The 27,883-nt window shown below is 34.2% G+C and overlaps 1 protein-coding gene across 2 annotated transcripts in view; it reads right to left on the bottom strand.

Annotated features, from left to right (window-relative positions):
* Positions 1-6,127: 6,127 nt before the first annotated feature.
* The window catches only part of LCA5 (lebercilin LCA5), a 48,634-nt gene continuing 26,878 nt past the window's right edge, over positions 6,128-27,883 (bottom strand). For both annotated transcript variants that reach the window (XM_078155275.1, XM_020975512.2), the window contains 7 exons: positions 25,587-26,110; positions 19,454-19,591; positions 18,585-18,681; positions 16,821-16,963; positions 12,709-12,829; positions 7,857-8,694; positions 6,128-6,216 (listed from right to left, as the gene is read on the bottom strand). In XM_078155275.1, coding sequence (XP_078011401.1) covers positions 7,877-8,694; positions 12,709-12,829; positions 16,821-16,963; positions 18,585-18,681; positions 19,454-19,591; positions 25,587-26,060 — 1,791 coding nt within the window. In that variant the 5' untranslated portion in view covers positions 26,061-26,110 and the 3' untranslated portion in view covers positions 6,128-6,216; positions 7,857-7,876. The remainder of the gene's footprint in view (positions 6,217-7,856; positions 8,695-12,708; positions 12,830-16,820; positions 16,964-18,584; positions 18,682-19,453; positions 19,592-25,586; positions 26,111-27,883) is intronic.

Here is a 27,883-nt window from a genome sequence, read left to right as displayed (position 1 = left end):
CAATTCCCCAATTGTTGGGGGAGGGACTTGAGGGAGGCAGAGAATTTCAAACTCAAAATTTTAAAAATGTTAATAAACAAATATTTTTAAAATTAAAAAATAAAACTGAATAGGGGGAAAAGATTTTTATAATCCTAAGTAATTTCTGGAAGGGGAAGATATTAGCAACTGATGGAAGCAGAATAAACTTCCCATAGAAAGTGGGACCTGAGCTAAGCCTTAAAGAAAACCAGATATTCTGTGAGGTGGAGGTGAGGCTGGAAGGCATTCTAGGGATGCCTCTGCCAAAGCACAGAAAGGAGAGATAGAATTTTCCATCTATTCAATATTTATTTTTCATGTACTGATAGATATATATGTATATACATATACATACACACACACACACACACACACACACACACACATGATATATTCTCTATTAGAACGTAAACTGTGAAGGACAGGGAGGTTTTTTTTTCTTTGTATTTCCAGTACTTAATACAGTGCATGACCCACTGGAAACACTTAATAAATGATTATTCATTGATTGATTTTCTATTAGGAATAGTAAATAGGCTAGTATTGCTGGCTTGTAGAGCTCATGAAGAATAATGTATAAGAAGTCTGGAAAGATAGGCTGGACCCAGATTTTCAGGGCCTTTAAAAGCTAAAAGGCAATTTGTATCTTACTCTGGAAGCAAGATGGTGCCACTAATTATGATCAGGGAGTCACTTGGTCAGATTTGTGCTTTAGAGAAGCTGCATGGGTGAAGTACTGGAGATGGGAATGACTGGTTGCAGGGAGACCAATTAGGAGGCTATTCTGCCTGCACAAGTGGTGGACCTTGAGGTGACAAGGGCCTGAACAAGTGGTACAAGTGCAAGTGAAAAGATGTGGATATATATGAGAGAGATCTTCTGGAAATAGAATACATGAGACTTTGTACCTAAGTAGGACAACATGAAGAGTCAAGGATAACTTAAGAGATTGAGAAGCTAGGGGACTAGAAGAATGGTGGTGGCCCTCATTAGGAAGAAGTGAGAGAAGATAATGAGTTCTTTTTAAAATATATTGAGTTAGAAGTGCCTACTGGGCATCCAAATGAAGATACAAAAATAGGCATCTGGTGGTCCTAGACTAGAGTTTAGGGGAGAAACTGGGATCTCATCTGGGAGTTGTCTGGGTAGATGTGACAGGTGAACATACAAAAGGTGCTAAGAATGCCAAGAGTATATAGCAAGAGAAGAGGGCCCAGAACAGAGCCTTGCAGTACAGCCACTCATGGGGGTAGGGAAGAAGAGAAGGAAAATGGATGATGAATCAGTAAAGGAGTCTGAGGAGTGTCCAGACAGGCAAGAGAAGAGCCAGAAGAAACTAGTGTTATAGAAATTTGAGAAGAAGCAAATATCTAGAAGAGACTCATCAACAGGGTAAGATGCTGCAGAGGTACAGAATAAGGAAAAGCAATCAGATTTAGCAAGTAACACATCACTGGTAACCTTGAAGAGAGCAGATTCATTTGAACAATGAGGTCAGAAGCCAAAACGCAAAGGTTTGAGAAGTGATAGAAGAGAAATTAGAAGCACTAAGAGTAGACAACTTTTTCTAGGAGTTTGACTGCAAAAGGCAAAAGATATACAGACAGGATAAATGACCACTTCCTGGTCATACAATGCCACGCTACATGCAATGTGGCCATTATTTTCATCCTTTGACACCTCTCCCCCCGTCAAAATCCTGACTCCACTCCAATGATAACTGTGCTCTCATAGATGAGCTGTTGCCTTATCTTGCCTGGAACCAGGACTGGACTAGAGCAAAGGAGGACAGCATAGAAGATGATGCATATAGAGAGCTGGGAAGAAAAGTACATTCATGACAGATGGCCTCAATTTTGTTTCCCCGTGAAGGGGTACTCTGCTCATAAATTTGTAGTGGACCCAGTCAGAACATTTGTATGACTTCCTCCAGCAGCATTTGGCTGCTGGTCAGAGTAGAGAAGGCTGATGATGGGGGCTATCCAGGGTTGGGACTTGGAAAGGGATAAGTGGCAATACAGTGATAGGGTAAAGGAATCAAACATAGAGGTCAGCATAAAGTTGAATTGGTTAACTAAAGGAAAGAGATTTTGAAGGAATAAAGGTGAGGCCAGAGCAAGGTAGTCAAAGAAATATTAATTATGGATAGTAGAGACAGTGCATTTGTGAGTGATAATATCAGGGGTATGGCTATCTCTGTGTATGGCTGAGATGATACAAAAGTGCAGATCATGGGAGCTGAGTTCAGTGATTAACTGGAAAGCAAAAATACGTGAGGTGACATCATCCTGTACATTGAATTCCCCAAGTATAAGGGCAGGGTGTGGGGTGGAGTTAAGACTATGAGCCAGGTACTGGAATCCTTGAGAAAGAGGAAGAACCTCAGGACTAGTAAAGGGCAGCCACCAGGATCTGGATCAGATGATATCTGGATGGAGTGGACCTCAAAGGACAGGTTGCATAGTGATACTCAGGGAGAGGATCTAGAAGAGGCAGTGAGGAACAAAAAGCATGCCTATTTCTCCTTTTGTCTAAGGATTCAGGGGTCATGAGTGAAGGTGCATCAAGCACTAGAGAGGGTGGCCAGAGACTCAGTTTCTTCAGAGGGAGGGCCAGTTTTCTGTGAATGCAGGGAACTGGAAGGTACTGAGAGGAACCAGTCCAATTTGAAAGGCAGTTTGTTAACAACAGAACAAGTTTCATAGAGCATAATGGAAGGGAAACGGACAAGATGGACAGACAGGCAGAGGGAGCAGTGAGTAATAATGGAAAGGGACTTTGGCCTAGATAGAAAAGGACTCAGAATCCTAGGGATTCTGGGAAGTAGATAAGTCATACTTTCACAATAGTAAAGGTACCATTTATTTGATTATCATTCCCCAAGAATGAAGTAGAAAACTTTGGGGTGAGCAATTCCTTTCTGGGCATTTTCCCTTTCTGGTCCACAGCCAGTAACCTGGCAGGGGTGGCTGAGCGGATGGTGAATAGCTAGCTAGCCCTGCCCCCCAAACAACAGCAGAATATAAATAAGTTTCTTTTGGCCCAACCTGCAGTGATTTCATTGGCATAGAGAAGCCCCAGTGAAGAAACTTTTTGTAAGAGTGCAGATTAGCAAATGTTATGAAATTTATGGTCATCAGGAATTTCTCAGGGCAATGAAAGTTTAAGTGACTTGTTCAAGGTCTCATAATGTGTAGGAGGTAGACTGTGAACCACATCATCCAGAGTCAGAGACTAGTTCTCCACCACTGAACCTTTCACATGGCACAGAGTAGCTGCTTAATAAATGCTTGCTGATTAATACATTCTACATAAGTGAATTTCCCAGAGAACAGAAGCTATCTTAAAATGACAAAATTTTTTAAAAATTATTTTAGATGGAAAACTTTTCCCAAGATATTATTTATTTACATAGGGTTTTAAATTTTTATTACAATAACCCTGTGAGGTAGTTATGTACTGATTAACTCCATTTTTTACAGATGGAGCACACAGGAGATAAACTTTAGCCCTAAATCTAAGAGGATTCTATAACTTTCTCTTCAGGGCCTAGCACAGTGTTTGGTACATACTAGGTTTGTACTAAATGCTCGTTGATTGACTTGCCCTGGGTCACAGTCAGTCAGCATTTATCTGAGGCTTAAACTCAGTTCTCAGGATTCTAAGACTAGTGCTCTTTCCATTGGACATTCAGACTGCATCAACAAAGGAAGTCAAATTTGCCAAAATTTAACCCTTTCTTGATATTGTTATAAACAATCACTGTTGTATTGTGCAGTTACAGTTTGGTGTCTGTCAGTCCTATTTAGTTTTCCTGTCCCTCCAACCTCCTTCCAGTTTTCACTTTCCAATCTTTTATTGGCCTAAAAAAAGTCAGATAATTAGATTCCTTGAAAATACTAGCTAAGTAAAGTAAGGTGCTTTGTGTCTACAAAATGGGGGCTCACAGACTCCCTGCTACCACTCTCTAAGAGGATAGTTGTGGTAGGATGAACATGCAGGTTCTTGCTCCATACAAGTCACTCTTCAGACTTAAGAGTCCATCCTCCCATAGTAACCTAAAGCTTCCTCACCCCTGTGGAACAGGCAGTGCTATCAACAAGCACTAAAACCTTGAAAAAAACATAGATGATGGAGTAGGAAAAGGGTTGGTAATCAGGAAAGACAGAGGCATAGGTAAAAAGGTATGAAATGTTTGTTTTTATTTCATGAATCACTTTAGTCATCCATTCTTTGCTATTAAAAGCAATATGTGCTATTAAGATAGCTCTTTAGGGTGAAAGGATTAATTAAAAGTGCAATTATCTGATAAGACTAGCATATGGTCTAACCGTCTGTGGGCAAATCCTTTTATTTGAATTACAAAAATCTCTCAAGCAAAAAAAAGTGAAAATTATAAGAAAAAATTAACCCTATGGCATCTGGTTCTACAGTATATTTTCTGTGCAATTCCAAGATACTATTTAAATAAGGAACCATAATATTCTTTTAACTTAGGAATAGGAGTTCAGAGCATGAAAGAAACACACTCTTGTCCATTCTCAGTAGATCTGCTCATAAGAGAAGGTCTGTTCTGTAATTTCCCTATCTGATTCTTAATTGCTTAATATTTTCCTTTTTAAAACCAAAAATTAAATTTTAGGGTTAATTTAAATAATTCTGCAGTCTTTGCAAACTGTTATAGTAAAAAAAATTAGAAAAGAAAAAATAAAAAAAACTACTCTTACACAGTAATGATCTAAATATAAAATCTTTACTCAAACTCTTAAAAAAACACCTTAAAAACTAAACAATATTATAATTAGAACATTTAGGCAGAAAAATTAGCAGCTATGCACAAAATTAACATTACATAATAAATATAATTAGAATCATTGTATACCAGAACTGTATTACAATAATTATTTGTTTTATAAACATTAAAAATGATTTGTAACATATTAAGTGTTTATATGTTAGACATCAATTTCTCTTTATTAATAAAGTGAGTACTGTTTAATATAGGTCAGTGTTATTTTACCCATTTTTAATATCTGAGGATCACCTTTTATAAGATGATAAGGAGAATATATATATTAGAGACTTATAAGTTAAGTCTTGTCAAACTAAGTGAAGAGATATTGTACAGGTTCCAAGGTAAATATTACAATTTGAGGCCCCTTAGTATTCATGTTATTGGAAATCAACCTTGTATAGCCAAATTCATCAATAATATTGATGGAAGAATAAATCATTTGTCATAGCATGTGCCATTCTTGAGTCTTTACTCATTCTTTGCCACACCATTTTTCCTTATTCCTTATCCTGGATCTATGTTTCTTTTCTGTTGAATCTAAAAAACATGAATATACTTCTTGTATATACAGGACACTCCTGCTATAGGTGATGGTCAATTACAGCAGTCCAGGGGAAACCACTATAATCTGAAAAAGATTATCTCTTCCCTACATCAACTTGCCAAAGCAGAGTCATGGTCTTAAAGAGCAGCTACTTACTAACTCAGAGGTACAGGACAACATTATACTAATGCTGTCCCCTTAGTGTCTATTTGAGTGTAGGTTCAAATCTTGAACAGCACATTAAAATTTCAAAACTACATTATTATGAAAACATAATTCTGAGTTGACAATATTTTTCATTAAATGAGTCAAGAAATATACATGACTGTAGGTATAGTAATGTACATGTGTATCTTTTTTTTTTGCTATAAATGAACTGCATTTAAATCTTTACCTATCATTTATATATTCTGGTGTTCAATATATTTAATCTGGCTATTCAGTTTAAGCCAATAATGCATCAAAAATTACATTATACAGATAAAATTTACTAATATAAAGTAGACACTAGGTTAAAATGGAAACATCACTGTGCCTGTCAAAACTAAAGTGCACATCTCTATCACTGGGGAGATATTTCTGCTGGCAGTCTTTCTTTGTGTAATGATAGTGCTTTTGCTGGAGGGACTGTCCTCAGAGCTGGCCTGGAATAGTTCTAATGAAAAAACTAGGTACAAAATCTCACACCTGATTAAAGAGTATACTAGTGGGGAGAACTTAAGGGATTGTGCTACATACAAGTATTTCAGGTTGTGGCCGCAATGAGTTGTTTACACAATGAAATATCTTCTGACTTCACCTCTGTCTGTATCTGCCAGGGATTTACAATCAGTACGGTTGCAGAAGTCTTCAGGAGCTGTGTTAAGATAAGCCACAGTAATCAGATTTGCATGAGGATATGAATGGAGGGAGTCTTTAGGTCAATTTATTGTGGCTATTTTCTGCATTAAATCTAATAAAGGTAAAACTCTTATATTAAGAGAAGAAATGGAAACAGTAAGAATCCAAAAGTTTTAAATTGTCATAAACCTTCTTTGCAATATATCTCTTTCAGAAACTTATAAAATATGTTCTAATCATCAACAGCTGATATCACCAATTTCTGGAATTCCAGCATTATTAGTATTTTTTAAATCAAAGACGATGACGCCTCAGAAAAAGCTGACTAGAGCTGTGTTATTTGAAAATATTTCTCCATCACTGAGACTTTGAAACAGCTTTTAAAATATTTGGTGATATACGTTATTCTAAAATCACACTGAAAACCAAAGGAAAGTCTGAAGTGCATGTAGGGAATTAAGATCAGAATCTTAGGCTATAAAAGCATTTCCCCAAAGAATGAGTTCAAATTTCTTGACCTCAATGTGTTTAATATCACTATTATTTACCAATTCATAATCTTGAGGCTTGTACATGGTGAAGGTACAAAAGTACCCTTCCCTAAGTAAACTTTTTTCCCTAAGTAAACTGATTTCCTAATCAGGATGAAGCTCTACCATTACAAGGTTCATGTGGACTGGGGCCTACATGCTTTCTCTCTGTATATTTTTTCTTCCACTTCCAGTACACACATTTGATCTGATCTGTGGTACACTAGTGGGCAATCCTCATGAAGAAAACCAAAGATAGTGGACCTACTGAAAAAGCCCTTTTCTAATTAAAGTTGATAATCAGTAAACATGGTTGAAGAGCTTACAAAGATTCTTCTGGAAAAAAGAAAGTTTTGTTCAACTCTCTTTTCATCTAGCTCTATGAAGAAGAAATCAGGATATGTTCTTCAGAAAGTCATTCATTAACTTCTGATTATATATAGGCACTAATGGAGGTAAACAGTTAGGTGGACTTCACAAAGTTAAGTATTCATTCTGCTGCTCTGTTATTATAGATGGAGAAAAGACAGCTCAAGTGCTAAGGTTACCTGACAGGCTGGCTACTGGACAGTGGGGCATCCTGACATTGCCCCTACTTACTGAAGCAACTTTGCCTGTCTCTACCCTGAGGAGGGAATACTGACAAAGTGTTGTTTAGGAGCCACGTCACTTAGTCTAGTCAGTAGGAGGACTCCTTTCACCACTGATTCCTCCTCCTTTATAAATGAGAACTGATAATATTCAATTTTATGATGATGACAGATATCAATATGGTAGAAGGCTAACAAAGTATAATTTAGATAGATAAATGAAGTCTCCAAAGGCATAAAACCTCAGCTGGTTTAACATAGGACCTTATGCTGGTTCTATCAGTAAGAAAAAAATAAAAAGGAAAATCCAAGAAAGAAAGCTTTAAGCCTATTTCATTCAAAATAATCTTCATTTTCTTGGCAAATTAAAATGACGCCACATAGCTATATTGTGTAAATTACTTTTGCTTTGGTTAACTATCTCCATTGTTATTTGATTACTATAAAAATTCCTAAATAAGGAATTTTTGAATATCTGAAAAATGTCTAAATTCTTTATAATAAATACTGTATTTAGGTGTTTTAATAATATTTACAATTGGAAAAATATGTATAGTCATCTCAGTACTACTTCTTCAATTTCATCTTCCAAAGAATCAACTGCCTTTACTGCTGGTCGATTGTTGTTTGTGTGTTTTAGTCGGTGCCTGTTTGGGTTAAAACTTCTCTCTTCACTGAGGAAAAAGTCATCATCTTCATCTTGTCCTTTGCCTCTGCTGCCTTTATCCTTAGGGAGTACATTTAGAGGGTCAAAGTCTCCTTTGCTATTAGTCAGAGAACCTGAGGCACTATTTTTACTGGAAATGGTGCTGCTGGCACTGGCACCAAATAGTTGCTCCATGAGATTAGCTTTTTTATCCTTTTTTGTACTTAAATCTCCACCATCTTTGGTGCTTCTTGGCAAATCTGCAATGCCACTTTTTTGATTAAACAGACTCGACCTCCCTGATGTTTTCCCAAAAGAAGGCACATAACTACCAAATGTGAAATCAGGGACAGAGGTTGGGCTCCAAAAACTTCTTTTTTTCTGGTTGTCATTATTTGTGGATATATAACTGCCATCTTGGTTAAGAAACCCATTAAATAACCTCTCAGTGGATTCTGAGAACCTGAAACTTTGGGATTTTTTCTCTGGAGAAATTAAATTTGAGTGTGAACTTCTTAAGTTCAGGGAAATTTGTATTTCTCTGTCAATTTCATTCAATTTAGCAAGTAACATCTCTTTCTTTAATCTTTCTTCTTCTTCTTCTTCTGACTTTTGACTATTTTCATTTTCAATGTGGTAAATTGCTGTTCCTACTGTAGGTTTTTCTTCTTTCTCAATTAAAATCACACTTTCTGTTTGATTTTCCTTAAGGCCCTCTTTTGCCCAATCTATAAGGAATCAAATGACAAAACAAAAACAAAATAATTTCACAGAATTAAACTCTTAACAGATAGGTTCAAGTATCATCAATTTTAATCTGTAGCTAAATAACTTCTTTCAGTATCATCATATATACCATAATTTCTCAACTCAGTATTATGGTATGAAAAAATATTCTCCCAATAAATACTCTAAAAATGTTATTTTAACACCCAGAATTTTGCCTCCTGGGGATTACTTATTTTATACCCCTTTAAAGAGGCTAAAACAATGCTGTAGGCACATGAAACACTTAATGACAGCGGATGAGTCAGTGAAAAGGTTTTTCCAAACATAGAAGTAAACTCAAGAGTACTATAGATTTTCATGTAGTATTCCATTACAGCGTTCTCCAATTTTAGTCCATTTGCATTTTACATGATACAGACTTGTCTGACATCAGGAGATCATTCTATAGATATGCTTGAGGACAATAAGAAGTAAGTCATTTTTTATTTGTTCTCTTGTAATATTATGCTTTTCCTCATGTTCTAGTTGGACAAGATGGACAGGCACTGGATCTATGATTTCATTGGAATAGAGAACTTCCATTTGAGAAATCTCTCTTTACCAATGCAGACTGGCATAGCTGCCTATGGTAGATCCAAACATGCAGGCTGCCTACATCATTTCCATGTGGTCCACATCAGCTTAAAATGTCATTGGGAAATATTTAACAGACCAAATAAAAATACAATAAAATACAGATAACATTATATTTTAAAACTAAGTCAGTATGGGACATCCACCAAAGATGGGACATATGTGTGTGTGTATGTATGCACATATATATGTACATATGTATGTGCATGTATGTATGTTTGTGTATGTGTACCTATCTCTTTCTAATATATATATATGTCTATATTCCTTTCATGCAGTGAGAAATTATTGGGATTCTTATGTATAGATAGTGGCTCCTGCTTCTATGAGTTTGACACCACTGGCCTAGAGCATTAATAGATTAAGTGACTTGTACAGGGTCATACAATGAATATATGTTGGAACTTGAATATGTAGGATTTGAATTTGTTTTTCCTGGTCTCAAGGCTGGGTTCCCTTCCACTAAGAAATACTGACTGTCTAATTTACTATTCTTCCATTTATTAGCTTACCTCGTGAAAGCATCTTTCCATGTGCACTAGCCAAAAGATATATAAGCAGAATTTCTATTCCAACAGTTTATTTTAAAAACAGGTATACATGTGTTAGCAATAATCAGGATGTGATTTTGTATAGTTCTTTATACCCCTTCCCCCAAAAAAGAATTTTTTTTTAGTTAAAACTTTTTATACAGCAGAACATCAAGGTTCTTTCTTCCTTATATTGCCCCTCTGAGTCATTTTTTTTTCTGAAATGGGAATGAAAATGTTAAAATTATCCCAGAGCTTCATGTCCAGTATCTAAAATTTATTAAATTTTACTCATTAAAATACCAAATTAAATGGTGAACACTGATATAGTTATCAGTTTAAGAAGGGAATAGCAATAGAAATTACAGGACTACAAAGACCTATTGTGTCAGCAAATTCAATGCATTATATATCAGTGGTCTCTAACTTCTAATCTTAGGATTACAGGTGATCATAGAACTACTGCAATGGGTTCATGAATCCATGTGTAAACCAAGAGCTGTAATTTGGCTCTTTCTCTAGCTCCAACAATTTATATACAGCATGACTTTGAATAATAAATATGCAAACTAACCTTCTGTGGAATGCATAAACAGATCTCCCATAAATACATAGCAATTTTCAAATATATATAGGTGCTATCATTACTGATAAAATACTAATTCATTTAAAAACAGTACTGACTCCAGAGTAGCTTTTTGTTATCATATGTTTTCTTAATCAACAGATGACATTAAAAAGTACTAGAGATTCACAAAATATCTAAATGTTAAAAAGAAGTCCTCAAACTCAAAAAAAAGTTGGAATCACCGCTTTAGATATGTTAGCTCATCAGGTAAGAAAAGAGGGACTAACCCTTGTTTGAGATGTAATGATAAGGTAGTAAATATAGCATTAACTCCTAGATGATGAGCTTTAGTCAATATACATAGGATAGGACTCATAAAGAGACACAAATACCACCTCTGTTCATTTTTTTCTCGAGTTGATATGTCCATATACACTGATATAATTTTATCACCCTTCTGAAGATGGAACGTGTGTGTATGTATGCACATACATATGTATATATGTGTGTGTGTGTATGTCTGTGTGTACCTATCTCTTTCTCTCTAATATATATATATACACACACACACACATATATATATATATATATATATATATATATATATATATATATATATATATGTTCCTATCATGCAGTGAGAAATTATTAGCATTTTAACTCTATAAAATTCCTATTCTTTTGCTGTATCCTACTGTTGGTTAAAGATAGTATTCCTCTGCCTTGGGTAGGCCTACTTATCCTATACAGTTCTATTTAATCTTCCCTGGCCAACTATTTCCATGGATCAAATCCAAGATGGTATCTGAAATGAGAAAACGCAACTGGGCTTGTTTCTCCTTAGCCTAAGTGTCCAGGTCTAAAATCAGATATATATACAATACTTTAATTCATTACCCAACTTACAAGGCCTGGGAATAAAATGAAATAAATGTTTCCAACTGTTATTTACCCTTTATTCAAAGAATACCAGGCAAACTGAATATTTTTCTTTACTTCTAACTGTCTTGTGTCATAGCAATTTCAGGCCACATAATGAATCACTCACTGCTTCACAATACTGAATTCAAAGGTCTTTGATCCTTTACAATGATGTAGCATTACATTCAAACCAAACCAAAATGGCCATTCTTTTGGAACAATTTATTTAGTTATATGTGCCAATGTTTTATAATTCTCACTGTTAAGAAGCTACTGAATAACATACATCTAAATTAAATTCCACCTACTCTATTACCTCTTGTCTTGTCCTCCTAGAATAGAAAAACACACTCATGTATTTGGATAACTTTTTTAAAAAGCTTCCTTCAACTTCTTTCCAAGATAACTAGACTAAGTTTCTTTAACTTTCCTTTGCAAAGGAATGATTTTCTAAAATTTTAAATATTTTTGTTTCTTCCTTCTGCTTCTACTACTGTGCTTCTGTTACAGACCTCAAAATTAAAAAAATGAATATTGAATTAAAATTCCAACTAGTGATGTATGTGGCAGAACTACATGTATGACATATAATTAGGAAACCCAAATTCCTATCTTAAAAAAATCAGTTTCTGGTTCTCTTTCACTTCAGTCTCTATCCTAATTATTCTGGGGTGGAATTGCTAGGGAATTAAAACTTTGAAGAGATTTAGTTCAGGACTTCTCTGATACAGTTGTACTAGTTTACAGTTGTAGTTCTTTACAGGTAAAAGTTTCTACAAAAGAGTTAGCAAATGATTGGGAGCATCCTAAAACACTGCTAACTAGGTTACTTATTAGCTGTTTGCTGATGTCAATGTTGAGTGAGATTTAAGTAGCAAATACATAGTTGCATTTAAGTCTGGGCATATTCCAAACTGCTATTAATTTGGAGTTTTAATTTAAGTTTTGAATCACATCTGAAGACATTCTAATCCTACTGCCAAGGCATTCATATTTTGAAAAATTACCACTCAAAATGACCATAACCATGCATGATTTATCTCATGTTTCCCCAGCTCTGACTTTTTGCTGTTCACTTAAGCATCATGGATTACTCTAACAGGTAGCCAGGTAGTTCTTTATCTTGACAGCATTCTAGTTTCCTTCCTTTTTTCTTTTTCTCTCTCCATATCACAAATAGTTACTAAAGTGGTGATTTTAATTTCTACTTTTCTTATGTAGCTCCTATTTTTCATATTAGCTATCTTCCTTCCCCTCATTATTCTGATTTTGTAAAACCTTATGTGAAGCAGGAAAGACCTAAGAAATAAAAACTTTGATAAAAAAATACTCTTTATTTTTAAATAGATTAATTTTCCTACCATCTTGAAGAATCTCAGCTTTTTGTTTTATAACACATAGTTCTTCATTTTTTCTAAGTTTCTCTTCTCTTTCTGTACTTGGAGTCTCAGCTTCATCTTCCTCTTTTGGGTCTTCCTGTTCCTATTATAATAAGTAGTTCTTTTAAAAAAACAAAGGCCACTAAAAATGTGGAAAACCCTACCTTATGATCAAAAATATAATTTCTACTAATATCACAGGAAATATTAAAATCTACATATTTTAATACAAAATTAAGGAGACCAACTTCATAAGAATGTCTTCTACTTCTATAAGCAAATTAAAAATTAGTAAAATTTCTATTGATACAGAAATAGCTGGAGGCATTTTATAAGGAAGCTTATCAGCAGACTTCAGCAATAGCAGCAGAGATATGTACTAGATTCTTTCAAAATTAGCAGATTGGTAGCTGAACATGTGGAGGAATCAATTTAAACTAATATTCCACTTAACCAGCACACAAGGCAACCAGAACACTTAAGCAGCTAGAGACAGTAGAAAATCTAGAAAATCCTAAGTACTCTTTAGGTTTAAAGAAAATCTAAAGGCCTGTCATTCTGAAACCTTCAGACAGTACCTAACCACCAAATCCCCCTCCCCCCACCAAACAACTTTACCTTTCCATTACTAGCTTACATCTCCATTAAGCTAATCCACCTTGAATGTGGATTATCTTACTGATAATGCAAGTTTAGAAGAAAGACATTTATGAGACTTGGCTGACCTGCTCAACAACTTCGTAGGGGAAAAACAATCCTGGGTATATGGAAGTGGAGGGAAAGATCTATCCTTTTCACTCCAACAAACATGAGATTTGAATTATCTGGACAGTTGCAAGCTTCTAAAATCCACAGTTATATGGAATACACTTGAGCTTTGCTATATTGTACTACTTAAGGTATAGATTGTGAAATGTTTTTATAAGTGAAAGCATTTTATAACTTTTTCATCTGACTGCATGTATAACTAAATCCTGTTGGATGTAGTCCAACACAGACCTACTGTATTCCACTCAATAGTGGCTACTGTAAAGATTCCAGCATGCTTATTTATTCATCATGTTACTAATGTATTAAATTTAAATGTACTCAAGGATAGATAAATTTAATGTCATGGAGGGAATCAAAAAAAAATCTGTAAGTCACTAATATTGGTTATAGTAAACAAGGAAGCAATGATGGTTATTTAAATGTCTTACCTTAGGATATGTGTTGCCCCTATTCTTGCTAGGCCCTAAAACCACACCTAGAGTATAACAGATTATTCTAGGATGGTGTGTGTTTTAGTGCCTAGTAGGATTAAAAATATTATTAACAACTCACATTTATAAAGTGCTTTATAAAACACTTTTTTTTAAAATAACCTTGGGGCATAATAACAGTAACTGACATTTATACACACTTCAAATTTTTTATCCTTATTTCACACCTGATCTTCCTGGGAAGGCCCTCTAGTTTATCTCCATTACAAATAATACTTGCTGATGGTTTTAGATAAATGCTTATTACCAGTTTAAGGGAAAAATCCATTTATACCAATACTTTCAAGTGTTTTTAATAGAAATGAGCGTTGAACATTGCCAAAAGCTTTTTCTGCATCTATTGATATAATCATATGATTTTTAAAAACTTTAATTACAGATGTAATCAATTATATTAACAGTTTTCCTTATGTTAAAATATTCCTGCATTCCTGGTATAAATACCACTGGATCATAACGTATAATCTTTGTAATATATATTATTGTAATCTTTTAGCTAGTGTTTTATTTAGGATTTTTGCACCCATCTTCATTAATGAAATTGGTCTACAATTTTCTATTTCTGTTTTTACTCTTTCTGATTTAAGTATCAGTATCATTTTTGTTTCATAAAAAGAATTTGGTAGAATCCTTTCTTTACTTATTATTCCAAATAATTTATTTAATATTGGAATTAGATGATCTATAAATGTTTGGTAGAATTCACTTGTAAATCCATCTGGTCCTGGTGCTTTTCTCTTAGGAAGCTTACTTAAGGCCTATTTCTTTTTAAAAGGAGGTCTATTTAGATAACTCTATTTCTTCTTCTGCTAATCTAGGTAATTTATATTTTTGTAAACATTCTTCCATTTAATTTAAATTGTTAAACTTATTGGCACATAATTGGGCAAAATAACTTATAACTGCTTTAATTTCATCTTCATTAGTGATATATTCACCCTATACATGAACAGGCAGTTTTCCAATGAAGAAATCAAAACAATTTATAGTCATATAAAAAAATGCTCTAAATCATTATTGATTAGAGAATTCAGATTAAAACAACCTTGAAATATCATTTTACACTTATCAGATTGGCTAAAATGATAGCAGGGGAAAGTGACAAATGTTGGAGAGGATGTGGAAAAACTGGGATACCTTCTTTGTTCGTAGGACTGTGAAATGATCCAACCGTTTTGGAGTAATCTGGAATTATGTCCAAACTACCTATACCCTTGAACCCAGCAATACTACTACTTATTTCTTATAGACTTATAAGTCTATTTCCAAAGATGATTAGGGAAAAAGGAAAAGGACCTACATGTTCTAAAATGTTTACAGCACCTCTCGTTGTGGTGACAAAGAACTGGAAATTGTAGGGATGCCCATCAACCAGGGAATAGCTGAACAAGTTGTGGTACATGATTGTGATGGAATACTACTGTGCTATAAGAAATGATGAGCTCAACAATTTTAGAAAAACATGGAAAGACTTGCACAAAATAATGAAGAGCAAAATGAGCAGAATCAAGAGAACACTGTATACAGTAACAGCAATATTGTTTTAAGGAGAACTTTGAGTGAATAAGTCATTTTGTCCATTATAAATATTCAAATTAACTATAAAGGACATATGAAGAAAGATGATATTTGCATCCAGAGAAAGAATAAACAGAAGTATGTATAGAATAATTTTACTTATACTTAATACTTATACTTTACTTATACTTATTTGTGTCTAATGGTAGCCATTGGGGAGTGGGGTAAGCAGAGTGGCAGGAAAGAAAAAAAAGAGAAAAGAGATATTTATATGATTTTGCTGTATATTAGAAAGGAATAGCAAGTTGTCCATAGCAGATTTGCAGTTTCATGTGCAACCATCTTTTTTTATTGTACTATGTTATGGAAATGCTTGTTTTATTCCATAAATTAAAAAAAAATTTAATTGCATACACTTTCCATGTATTTATCTCATTTGGGCATCATAAAAATCCTGTGTGATCCTGGTAAATTTGCCCCATTTTACAGATGAGAAAACTAAGGCTCAAAGAGGTGACACAGCTTGCCTATAGTCACACAGTTTGAAAATATCAGAGGTACAACTGAAATGTGGGTTTTCCTGACTCCAAATCTATCACTCAATTCATTATGCTACCCTGTCCCTCTAGAAATAACTGACATTCATAAAGTACTTTACAATTTGTAAAATGCTCTAAATACATAATTTCATTTGACCCTCATAAAAACTTGAGGTGAGAGGTACTACAGGTAGCACTGTCTTCATTTTGCAGATGAGTACACTGAAACACAGAAATTGAAATGACTTGTCCTTGGGTCATGCAGCTAGTAAACTCCAGAAACATGCTTTAAACCCACATCCAGTTCAGGAAGCATTACCCCTGTGACTCAGAAAGATTCAGTGATTTGTCTACGGTCACAGCGCTAGCTAACGACAAAGGCAAGGTCAAGCTCTGAATATGTTTCCTGTTTTAAATGTGTTCTTTTCCCTAAACTATGTTGGTTGTCCAAAAATTCTATTAGAAAAAAATAATGACTGCAGCTTAAATTTATAAAGCACCTGTTGCAATCACCAGAAGGAATAAGAAAAAAGCAGTCAATATAGATTTTTTAAAAATTGGTTCAGAGATATACATCTGAAGTAGGGAGACTACGGATAGACTACAAAAATGCAATTAAAATTTTAAAGAGGAAAATAGATCCTAAGTCCTGGCTTGGGTCAGAAAAACAGAAGTAACACTGGTACTGTTTTTCATAGTTCAGAAAATTTAACACAGTCTTTATTTTTAGGAAAAAGTAAGGTCTAAAGTTTGGTTCCAAGATTGCTAAACTCACCAGAGTAAGTAGTTCCTCCTCTTCTGGTGTGGGTGAGTCTTGAGAATCAAAATCTGGTGATGACAAGTTGTCTTCTTTGCAATATTCACTGGTTTGTACTCCTTTTGAGCTATATGTTCCTTTAATATTGTGGCTCACAGATACTAAAAAAATTGTAACCAAATAATATTTTAAAATTTGCTCAAGTTGCTATATCCCCAGTTAATGTAGCTATGAAACACTATGGGGCTTAGAATTGGGCCCAGTCATGTGATTTCATCAGTACAGGGAATCACTGGTAAGGAAATGCCTTCCCCTAATGCAGACCAACTACTGTTCTACAACGTTGTGTGGAACAAGCACTGTTCTGCAATGTACCAACTCTGAGATTAGTGCCGAGGGCACTGACAGGTTAAGCGACTTGCTAACAGTAACAGAGCTAATGTATATCAGAGTCAGGATGTGGACTCTGATCTTCCTGACTTTGAAGATGGCTTTTTATCCACTCTGCTGCTGCATGAAATATATTGATAAACCAATGTCCACAATTAATATCACTCAGATAAACAGGAATTTTGAACATGGGGAAATATTATAGTGGAATAAAAGAAATAATATGTATTTTCATACTCTCAAACCAGTTCATGTATTAAGTAGTTTTGATACATACAAAATATCATATTATATAATGGGAATAATATTGCTATCACAGTATTCTCCCCCCCACCTCTACCCCATTTCACAGAACCTTTACTGACATCACATAGAATACCAGGGTTTTGTGAAATAGTTTGGTGATGTATGAAGCTATTACTCATAGTTCTGTGAAAGATAGGCAATTCCATTAGATATTCAGCTCCCAAAGGCCTTTTGGAAGGTATGTTGGGGTGGGGATGGGAATTATGACTAGGTTAATTCAACTTATATTATAATTTATGCTTTTCAATTTCAGTGTTAAGAAATGGGAAAATATTTAAATTTTTGAAAAAATGGTTAAGTTCACCTTGAATTTTTGTGAAAAACATCTACAGGGAAAAGTATAAGCCTTCACAAATATAGTTAAGAGTATACTGAAATTATAATGTAGAATTTAAAACTTTACTTAAAACAGCAATAATAGTTTGACCTTATATTTATATATAACTTTAAAATTTCCAAGGACTTTCACATATATTATTCTCCTTTGATACAACCCTGTGATGTAGATAGGACAGACATCTTAACCACACTTCATAGCTAGGGAAATTGATGTGCAGAGAAGTTAGGAGCCTTCCTCCTGGTTTTACAAAGCTGGAGTCACAATTTCTTACTTTTAAGTTAAATTTTAAGCTTTTGACATGGCTTTTTACTTCATTTTATTTCACTTAGCTCTTCTACCCCACCCCCTAGTCCTGTCAATACATAATTAAAAATATTGACTGTAAGGGGCAGCTAGGTGGCACAGTGGATAGAGCACTCGCCCTGAAGTCAGGAGTACCTGAGTTCAAATATGGCCTCAGACCAAACAGTTGACACTAGCTGTGTGACCCTGCGCAAGTCACTTAACCCCAACTGCCAAAAAAACAAACACACAAACAAACAAACAAATGACTATAATACAATTTTGGGGCAGCTAAGTGGCACAGTGGATAGAGCACTGGCCCTGAAGTAAGGAGGAACTGAGTTCAAATCCAGCTTCAGACCAAACACTTAACACTTACTAGTTGTGTGACTCTGGGCAAGTCACTTAACCCCAATTGCCTAAAAATAAAACAAATAAAAATAAAAAAAATATATTGACTGTACCACATTTTCTTGGAGAGGCATCTCTATCCTTCTTGGGAGTCTTCTTTGGTATGCGGTTAGAATATATATTTTTTACATCCAGTTCTCTCTCTTTTTCCTGAAAATAAAGCCAGTACAATCAGCTAAGGTTTTGAAATCTCCACCCTAACTCAATTATTCAAGAAAATTTCCTATAGCCTGGTATTTGGCTTACTCAAGCTCAAATTCCCGATTAAGTTAGATAAAGGAGCACCTTTACGACCTTATGCTCTAGAAGTAAGTATTCAGAGAAATGGAATAGTAGAGTACTTCTTTTTCTACCCCGCCCCTCCCCATTACAGATTTCAGGATCACCAACCTCCACAATTTTTTCTTGCCTGCCCCATAAGTCTTAAGACATGGGGATAAGCAAGTAAGCAGTTCCTTCAAAATTTAAATAAATAGTTGTGTAAAAGAACAAAATATTGAGCTGAGAGGAGGTGATTTTTATTCTTTAAATCAGTCTAATATAATAGTATCTCTACAATCAAAATGATATTATTTGCAACTCTCTAGCCAAAAAAAAAAGTTTGTTTTCTACATAGGAATGTTACATATAAAAAAAGACTAGGTATTTAAATTTTTTTCAATAATTTTAAATTTTCTTATAGTTATGGTAGTGTATTTGTAACAGAGTACTTAATAATTCACTATTATGAGTGCATTCCAACCACTATATTATCAGAAGTTTTACTAAGAGCCAAAGTTAATGAACATATACTGAAATGTCACATAACAAAGTACGGCTTTTCCCAAATAAAAATATATTACATCTAAAAGTCAAGTAGTTCTACAGTAATGATATATAAGAAAATTACTGCAGTTTTAACTTTTTTTTCCCCAAAGCTCACCCTCAGTTTTTGATGTAATTGTTGTAGCTCCTTTTGGAGAATTTTATTTTCATCCTGAGCATCATGTGTCCTTTTCTTTTCAGCATGCAACTGTCGTTGGTAACTACTAGTATTCAGCTCAAGATTTTTTGACAGTTCCTGTAATTATGTGTAAACCAATGAGAAAAATAGCTATTTATTTCAAAAGGAATCTCTTAGTGAACCACCACTTTTAACATCATCTTAAAATGGGATGCTAAGCATACAAATCATCTTGTGCAGACAGGTTGTGGCCCTAAAAGAGATAAGAGAAGAACTATGCAGATTCAATCAGCTTTGTCTATTTTATTTCTTTTTTGAGAATTTGTGTGCAAGCATGTGTCAGCCTGAAACGAATATGGTTGGAATAGTAGGAGGGGCTAAAGCTGATAAGTTTTGTGGGCAGGTGAAAATTTGGGAGGCAGGGAAGAGAAATGTTTTGTTTAAGTTATTTCTAAGGCTAATTAAAAAAAAAAAGCAATACCAATATTTAAATATTTTGCATCCAAAAGGTACCCAGAGTAAAATAAAGCATTCCTAGCATAAAAAGCAACCAGTTATTTCCAACAGTATTCAATAATACATGAAAAAAATTATTCACATCCTCTAAACTGGTTTAAAGTATCAGCAAAATAATAGGCCTTTCTGTTAAAAAAAAACATAATTAATATTCACATTCTTCCCCATCTCCATTTCTTTTGGAGAGTAACTTCCTTATCAGAGCATCCATTGTTCTTTTAAAATAGAGACAAAGCAATGGAAGGGGGCTCAGTAAAAACTAGAGGAGAAAGGGGTATTGGGGAAGGAGCCAAAAAAGTAGGGAATTATGTCATCAAAGCATACAAGGTGGCCAAATTAAAGTGGATTTATGCACAGTATCAAAGAAGGGAAGATTTGCTTGCCTTTCCTTTTCTAGATTACAAGAAAAAAATGATTATATATGCTGCATTTAATGCAAAAACAAAAAAAAAGCATCTAGAATTGAGCAAAACACATTAGTTTGCTATCTGCTCTCTTTAAATTTTAGGATTAATTTGGAAATAGGTGGGCTAAAGGGCAAAGCCTCTTTTTATAAAGGACAAAATCTGAAAGTCTAAACAACTGCAAAAGGCATCATTAAACTACTTAATTTCAGAACTTTTCAAGCACTTTGAAAGCACTAGTTGACAAAACAAGCTATATAATTTACACTCATGTAGCACTTTCTTTGTGTGCACACACTAATTCATTTGATCCCAGTAACAATCCAGACTCTAAACATTTATCTCCACTTTTGAGATAAGGAAAACTAAGTCAGAGAGCTACCTGGAAGAAAACTAGAGTTAGAGTCTGAGGTTCTTGATTAGAATTCCAGCTAAGCCTCAGTTTCCTTATCTATAAATTGAGAGCACTAGACCAGGTCTCTTATTTCTACATCAATGACCTAATCCCAGGGGTGGGGAACCTGTGGCCTTCTAGGTCCTTGGGTACAGTCTTTTAACTGAGTCTAAGTTTTATAGAACAAATCCTTTTATTGAAGGGATTTGTTCTTTGAAGTTTGGATTTAGTCAAAGGGCCACAGTTGAGGAGCTAGAGGGCTACATGTGGCTTCGAGGCTGCAGGTTCCCCACCCTCCTGGTCTAATGAAATTACTTCTAAGGTTATGCAGTTAGTAGGTGGTAGAAAAAAGAGGGCTAGGAGCAAAATATTCTGACTTCCAAATGACCAAATCAGATTTTCATATTTTACTTTATGGTATCCTTGGAAAAATTTTTTAAAACCCCCACACACATTAAAGTATGCAATTTAAAATGCACTTACTTTTGAGTCAGAACTTTGTATTGTGGATCTTAGTTGGAGCACTTTACAAAACTGGAGACAGCATTGCACTAGGAATCAGGAGATCTAGCTTCTTTCTAGTCCTAATTGTGCCACTAACTCACTATTAGGCAGGTCAGTCTTTATAGGCCCCAAACTTCCTGATCTGCTAAATCATCAGGTTTTACTACATGCTCTCTCTCAAGTCCCTTTTTTAACACTAACAGTCTTTCTTTTTTAGCTCTAAAATTCCAGGATATAATTTAAAAGAACTTTTACTTCAAGCACTGGTACAAAGTGATATTTAAGTAATAAACATCTTACAGTTGAACTTGTTTTTAATATAATTTTATAAAAGAAATTCACCATTAAATATAATAACTTTTAAAAACATACCACTAACAAAAACAAATGCAGTTTTGTTAAGACTAAGCTCCAATATGGGGATTTATAATGACAAACATATATAATAATAATAACTCAAATTTTTGCATATTATGTGTACAAAATTCTGAATTACATAAAGAATTGAACTGCTTTAAGTTGTGGTATCATAAATGTCACATTTTAATTTGTTTGCAGTTCATTAACTTCCTTTGTCCATATTTTTCTCACTAAAATGTTTGTAAAAACCAAATTCTGGAACATTAGCGCCATTTTAAAGATAAGCTTTTTGCATACACGTAATTCAAATACACCTTGCTGATAAAGACTGAGAGGAAGGCCAATTTCAATTAGTAAAAATTATTAGTTTCAGAATATCTTAAAAGAATTTCAGTTTAATTACTTTCAAGCACCTACAATTATTAAAACTAGATTAGCAAAGTACTATTTAATAAATGGTCCTTGGAAGACCACTTTGATAGTTAAAAAGTATTTCTAATTGCTTAATCACTAGCTTCTAGGTAAACGAAAATCTGTAATAGACAAGTTTGGTCTTTTAAGTAATGTAAATGACTATTTTAAAAAAACACCATAAAACATTTATGGTTCATTTTGTCAATTGGGACCCTAGGATAGATCATCTACTTCAACCCCTTCATCTTATGTATGAAGAAACTGAGGCCCAGCGAAATTAAATAACTTGACCAAAGTTACATAGCAAATAAAAGAGCCAGAATATGAACCTGATGGGGATGGGATCTGGAACCCAATCCCTGAACTCAGATCCTTGGCTTTCACGGGCTGGGTTCCTGAAATTTGTGGGAAAGTTCAGAGGCTTTTCCTTTTTGGGGTCCCTCATTAGTGGCCCATCAAACTCCCAGGTACTCTAATTGCAAATTCAGCATTCTTTCCACAGCACTGTGCTATTAGCAAATCTTTACTCTCGGAGAGAGTAAAAAATTTAACTTCAGTTGACTTTCAGGATTTAATTTAATGAGATTTTACTGTATCATAATAGCCCTTTTGCACAACCTTATTAGAATCTGCTGTTCATTTTCTGTTGCTTTTACTAATCATTTGGTAAGTTTCTTCACAGAATAAAGCAACAGAACATGAATAAATGAAGATACTGTTTTACAACAATCTTGAGAGTTCTCAAAGAGTTTATTTTTTATAGTTGCTTTTTAAGTTTGTGTTGAAGACCTGGTAATTATTATGGCTTCCCAATGAAGTTCATACTGGCAGATTGTAATGTACTATATAAGAACGTACTTCCTACCTTGCATATACTGTGTCCACAATAAATATTTGTTGAATAAATCTTGGGACATAATATCAAGAAATTTGGCTACTGGTTTACAGACATTTTGATGGGATGTCCTAATTAGCTTTATTCCTTTTTTCCAATTAGCTTTATTCGGTAGGGAGGTGTTTAGAGGAGAAAGAAGACTAGACTTCTGGACAAGGTTAACAGCCCACTATAGAAAATATGTCGTGGTCGACATTTGGGCCTCTAATCACTTTTTGGTAGGGCTGCTACAGAATTACAATGGCAGAACTGGCTGTGGCAGTGAAGGAAAAGAATTAGTGACATGGCAGCATTTATTTCTAGGTAACATTGCTTTTGTCTACGGAGCTGCTTCACTTACAATTCTGGATAAACTGAGGAGGCAGTAAATTTTAAAAAAAGAATGTCTAGTTCATTTTTAAAACATACCTTTTAGTGAGACAAACGTACCTTAAACAAAAACATTCAACTTAATTTGAAATTTATTCAATACTTAATTTGTACTGAGGATGCATTAATATCAATTCATATATTTATGACTAGTTTATAGAACTTAAGAGAATAATTTTACTATTTTAAATTACTATAAAGGCTTATTATTGCATTTTTGTTTTCATGACTTTATAGATAATACCTATGATTTATTTGCTGCCATTTCCTCATCTATAAAATGAGGGTATTGGGTTAGATTACTTCTAAGGCCCTTTCTATCTCTAACATGTTATTGTTCTAAGTATGAGTCCTTGATCAAGAATGCTACTCTCAATTATAACATTATTTTTATGGAAAAATGAGACTTGTTTTACAATGTTTGGTTTTATGCCCAGTTTCTAGGAATTCATTGTGAAAAAAAATTGGAACTGCTTTTTAAAAAAGTTTTACATCTGATTTGGCCACTGATCAAAGCAATAATTAGCTCAAGGCATCTAAATAACCTACCTGTCAGTCAACTAGCATTTACTGAACACCTCCTACATGCGCTGCACAGTGTGAAGCACTGGGGATACATAGAAAGGCCAACTCCATTCCCCCACAAAAAAGCCCCAATAACCTTATGCTGTATATTAAATAATTCAATTATTTATGAAAACACTATGGGGTAAATATAGAATGAAAAACTGTTACTGAGTTAATAATACTGTCCCTAATATACAGCACTTTTCTTTAAAATGAATAGCTTAACTAAAGACAGATAGAATTTGCCACTGTTTACTGCCATTTTCCTCCCCTTCAAACTGAAAAGTAAATAAAGATAGAAATCCCTTTCTCCCTTTATAACACTTTGGAAGAATCAAGAAAATCTGACAAGTACTTGAATTTACAGGAAAGCCAACTCATCACAGTCTCTGATCTCTAACAACTGCACCTAGGAAAGGTAAAAAGTAGGGGAATTGGTGTTGTAGCACTGAACAGGGAGCAACGCTGTTTTTTGAGCAATGCCCTTTACTGGAAGAGTAAACTGGAGCTGAAAATTTCCCCACTTAGCTGACATAGCTTTCTCATTACTGGAAAGTAACAAGTAAAATCATTTTTTGGGACCAGACCTGTGGCATAAGAGGTTTGAGTATGCAAATACCCTCTACCAATGCATATCAGTATCTACTCTGCATTTATAGTCCTAAAGGATTACTGGAGGCCCAGAGAAATTAAATGACTCACCAGATTCAGAGAGTCAGTCAGTATATTTGAGGCAGGCCTTGAACTCAGAGGGGGATTTCTACCCACTATGTCAGGTCATCTCTCAAGCTTGAATCACAATAAGTAAATTACTGTGTTATGTACTATTGGAGGGGCATTAATTCTTTCAGGTTATTAGAGTACCTTTTAGTGAATTACTGTTTTTATGCTAAAAATCTCACTATAATCTTTTCTATTAGGAACTCTTAATTTGTGTTGTATTTGTTTGAAGAAACACTAAAGTGATAACAACAAATAATAATTATATATTTATATAATTTTGTAAATAGTTTTATATAATTTCATTTAATTTACATAACATTTTATATTTACATAACAGCACTTTAAGGTTTACAGAGTGCTGTTTAGAGTGCTGTTTACAAATATTATTTCATTTTATCCTCACAATAACCATGGGAGGGAAGTGCTATTATTATCTTTTTTACAGATGAATAAACTCAAGTGGGCAGGTTAAGTGACCTGTCCAGGATCACATAGCTTAATAAGTGTCTAAGGCTGATTTTAAACTCAGGTCTTCCTGACTCCAGGTACAGTACTTTATCCACTGAGCCACCTAGCTTCCTCAAGGACTTTTCCTGTGGCATTTTCTTCCTTAACAGACCAGGAAATAAGTGCATGAAAGAAAAGGACCACTAAAGCAGTAAGTTGGTAAACCACAAAGAATGTGGAATAAATTCCAGGAATGGCTTGACAGAACCAAGAAGTAATTAATTTACTTCTCACAAGAGCTGATCTACTAATAAAATTTGACAGTTTAATTCTTCACATTTCCCTTTTATGTTTACTTGAGATTTTCTCTAGCTTCCTACAACCAAACTACTAAAAAGGTTTCATTTATCAAGGGGTTTCAGTAAAACAGAAACTGGTTTTAAACAGAACACATTATTAAATTCTTAATGGGAAAGGGACACAAGACAATATAATTAGAAGAGGTTCCTTAAAATTCACCTTAATTTTTTTCTCAGTATCATCTAATTTGTTCTCTGCTAAGACCAGTTTCTTTGCCAGATCTTCTCGTTCAGGTAAGTATTTAGCTTCAGAGAGCTTTTTCAGTTTCTTTAAAGAACATTTTGTCCTATGAAGTTCACACTCTGTGTCTTTCACCTTTTTATCAGTTGCCTGTTCTTTCTCTTGAGATTTTCTTAAGCGCTCTTTCAGTGCCTTAATCTCATTGTTATGTCTGACTATAAGTTGTGAGATTTCATTTTCTGTATCTTCAAACTTATTCAGGGCTTTCTCCTGTCTGTACTGAAGCCTTTTCAAAGCCTTGTTTTCTTTTAGCAGCTCATCTAATTTAAACTGGAGTTCAGTCACTTCATTTTGCAGCTCATTGATTTTCAGCAGTCTGGCAGAAAGAACCCGTTTGGTGAGAAGATCAATATCTCTCTGGGAAGGCTCCCTACTGACGCTGCGATATCCCATTCGGAATCCTCTTCTGTTTAGTGGAAACTTGTAGCTTATCTTTCTAGGGGCTAAAAGGCAATAATAGTTACATATAGTACATAATTTCACAGAATACAGTATTAATGGTACATATTATACTATATATTTCTAAAAATTTTCTCTCTGGGAGGAATGAACTAAGTTTTATATTTTAGCATAGAGAGATATAGATTTATTCCTTTAAACAAGATTTGCTTTCTTTTTCAATGGCTACAACTCAAAAATCATGCACTAGAAATGGTATTCAAATTAAAAATCAACAATTCATTCTTAAACACAAACCCTAATATTTACTATTTTAAAATTTTCTAGAGAATTATTGTTATTCTAGCAAAGAAAAATAGCTCCAGATTTAACCTATTTATAATTTAATTAGAAGACATGAACCAAAAATCACTTCACCAGAAAAACTAAGCAAAAACAAAACGAAAAAACAAACCCACAGAAGCCTACAGTATCAATCTGTGACATGGTATGATTGATGAAAAATTAATTTTTTTAAATTCTATATGAATTAATAACTATTTTTCCTAAACAGATACTTTTAAAAAGCACATCATTCATCAATGATTCAGAACTGAATGGTTTCTTTTAGGGTTTCCGATGAAAATTCAAGCCAAAACACATCCATCCATCCATCCATCCATCCATCCATCTATAACATGCCAGCCAGCCAACCAAAAAAGATGGACAAAAATTTTAAATATACTTTAATTACAGCATATTCCAAAAAATCTACATAATGCTGACAAAAAGTCATCAGATCAACTATAGCAAGATCAAACCAAGATGTCTGAGTTAATACCAATTGGAGAGGCTGGCATATATACCAATTAACAAGGAATCTCAGGTCCCAGTCTGTGGTGTATCTATCCCTTTAAGAGAGGCATCTGTAAGACTCCTATGGTTTAGAATTATCTCCAAGGTGATTTAGTGTTTTCCAGTGGAAACACACTCTAAGCCACAGAGCATTAGAAAAAAACTGAAAAAAGCAAACCTCTCCTACTTCCCTGGTTCACCCTGGGGTCACTACATTATAAGCCTGAAATCAGATACAATTTAAACAGGTAAGTAGGGGTAAAGTGAAATGCTAGGAGTCAAAATTATGTAAGACTACATAATACTGCTTTTTAAAAAAAATATTTTAATAGCACTTGTTTTGAATAGGCTAAAACTATCTCTAAGTTCCAATTTTGTATACATATTAATGTGAATGGAACTAGAACCAACTAATGAAGCCAAGTTTTTGCTTTCATTTTTTAAAAAACTATACGCATACACCTGAAAATAATAGAAGATAAGGTAGGGACGTATTCATTACCGCTTCAGATTACGGAAAATTATAGCCCAGATGATTACAGCAGTGTAACCATGAAGTGACAAGAATATTTATGTGAAAAAGATTTCAAATTTTAGTACAATCAATATTTACTGATATACCGGAGAGATACTGTGGCAAGATGAAGAATAAACCTTAGAATCAAAAAGACCTGGTTTCAAGATCTGTTTCTGACACAAATTGGCTGTTAAGATTCTGTGCAAGTCACTGAATATCTCAGTCCCCCCGGGCAACTCTGTAAGGCTCTTTTTGAAATGAATAGAAGGTAAGTACAATTTTGCCATGGTAGAGGGAAGTTTCCCATCAGTGTTCCCTACTTAATGAAATCACAGGTCTGATCCCTAAACTAAACAAATATAACTATATGCCAAGAAATTTGGAAAAACTATAAAAAGAAAGTTTATTTTCCTTAAGGAAATGAAATTCAGAGACACAATACACAAGAAAAACTGATATACTAAAG

Source organism: Phascolarctos cinereus, unplaced genomic scaffold (genome assembly GCF_003287225.1).
Source record: "Phascolarctos cinereus isolate Bilbo 61053 unplaced genomic scaffold, phaCin_HiC Scaffold_5;HRSCAF=322, whole genome shotgun sequence".
Lineage (NCBI taxonomy): Eukaryota > Metazoa > Chordata > Mammalia > Diprotodontia > Phascolarctidae > Phascolarctos > Phascolarctos cinereus.
The sequence above is the reverse complement of the archived record's forward strand: the minus strand, read 5'-3'. Positions and strand labels throughout refer to the sequence as shown.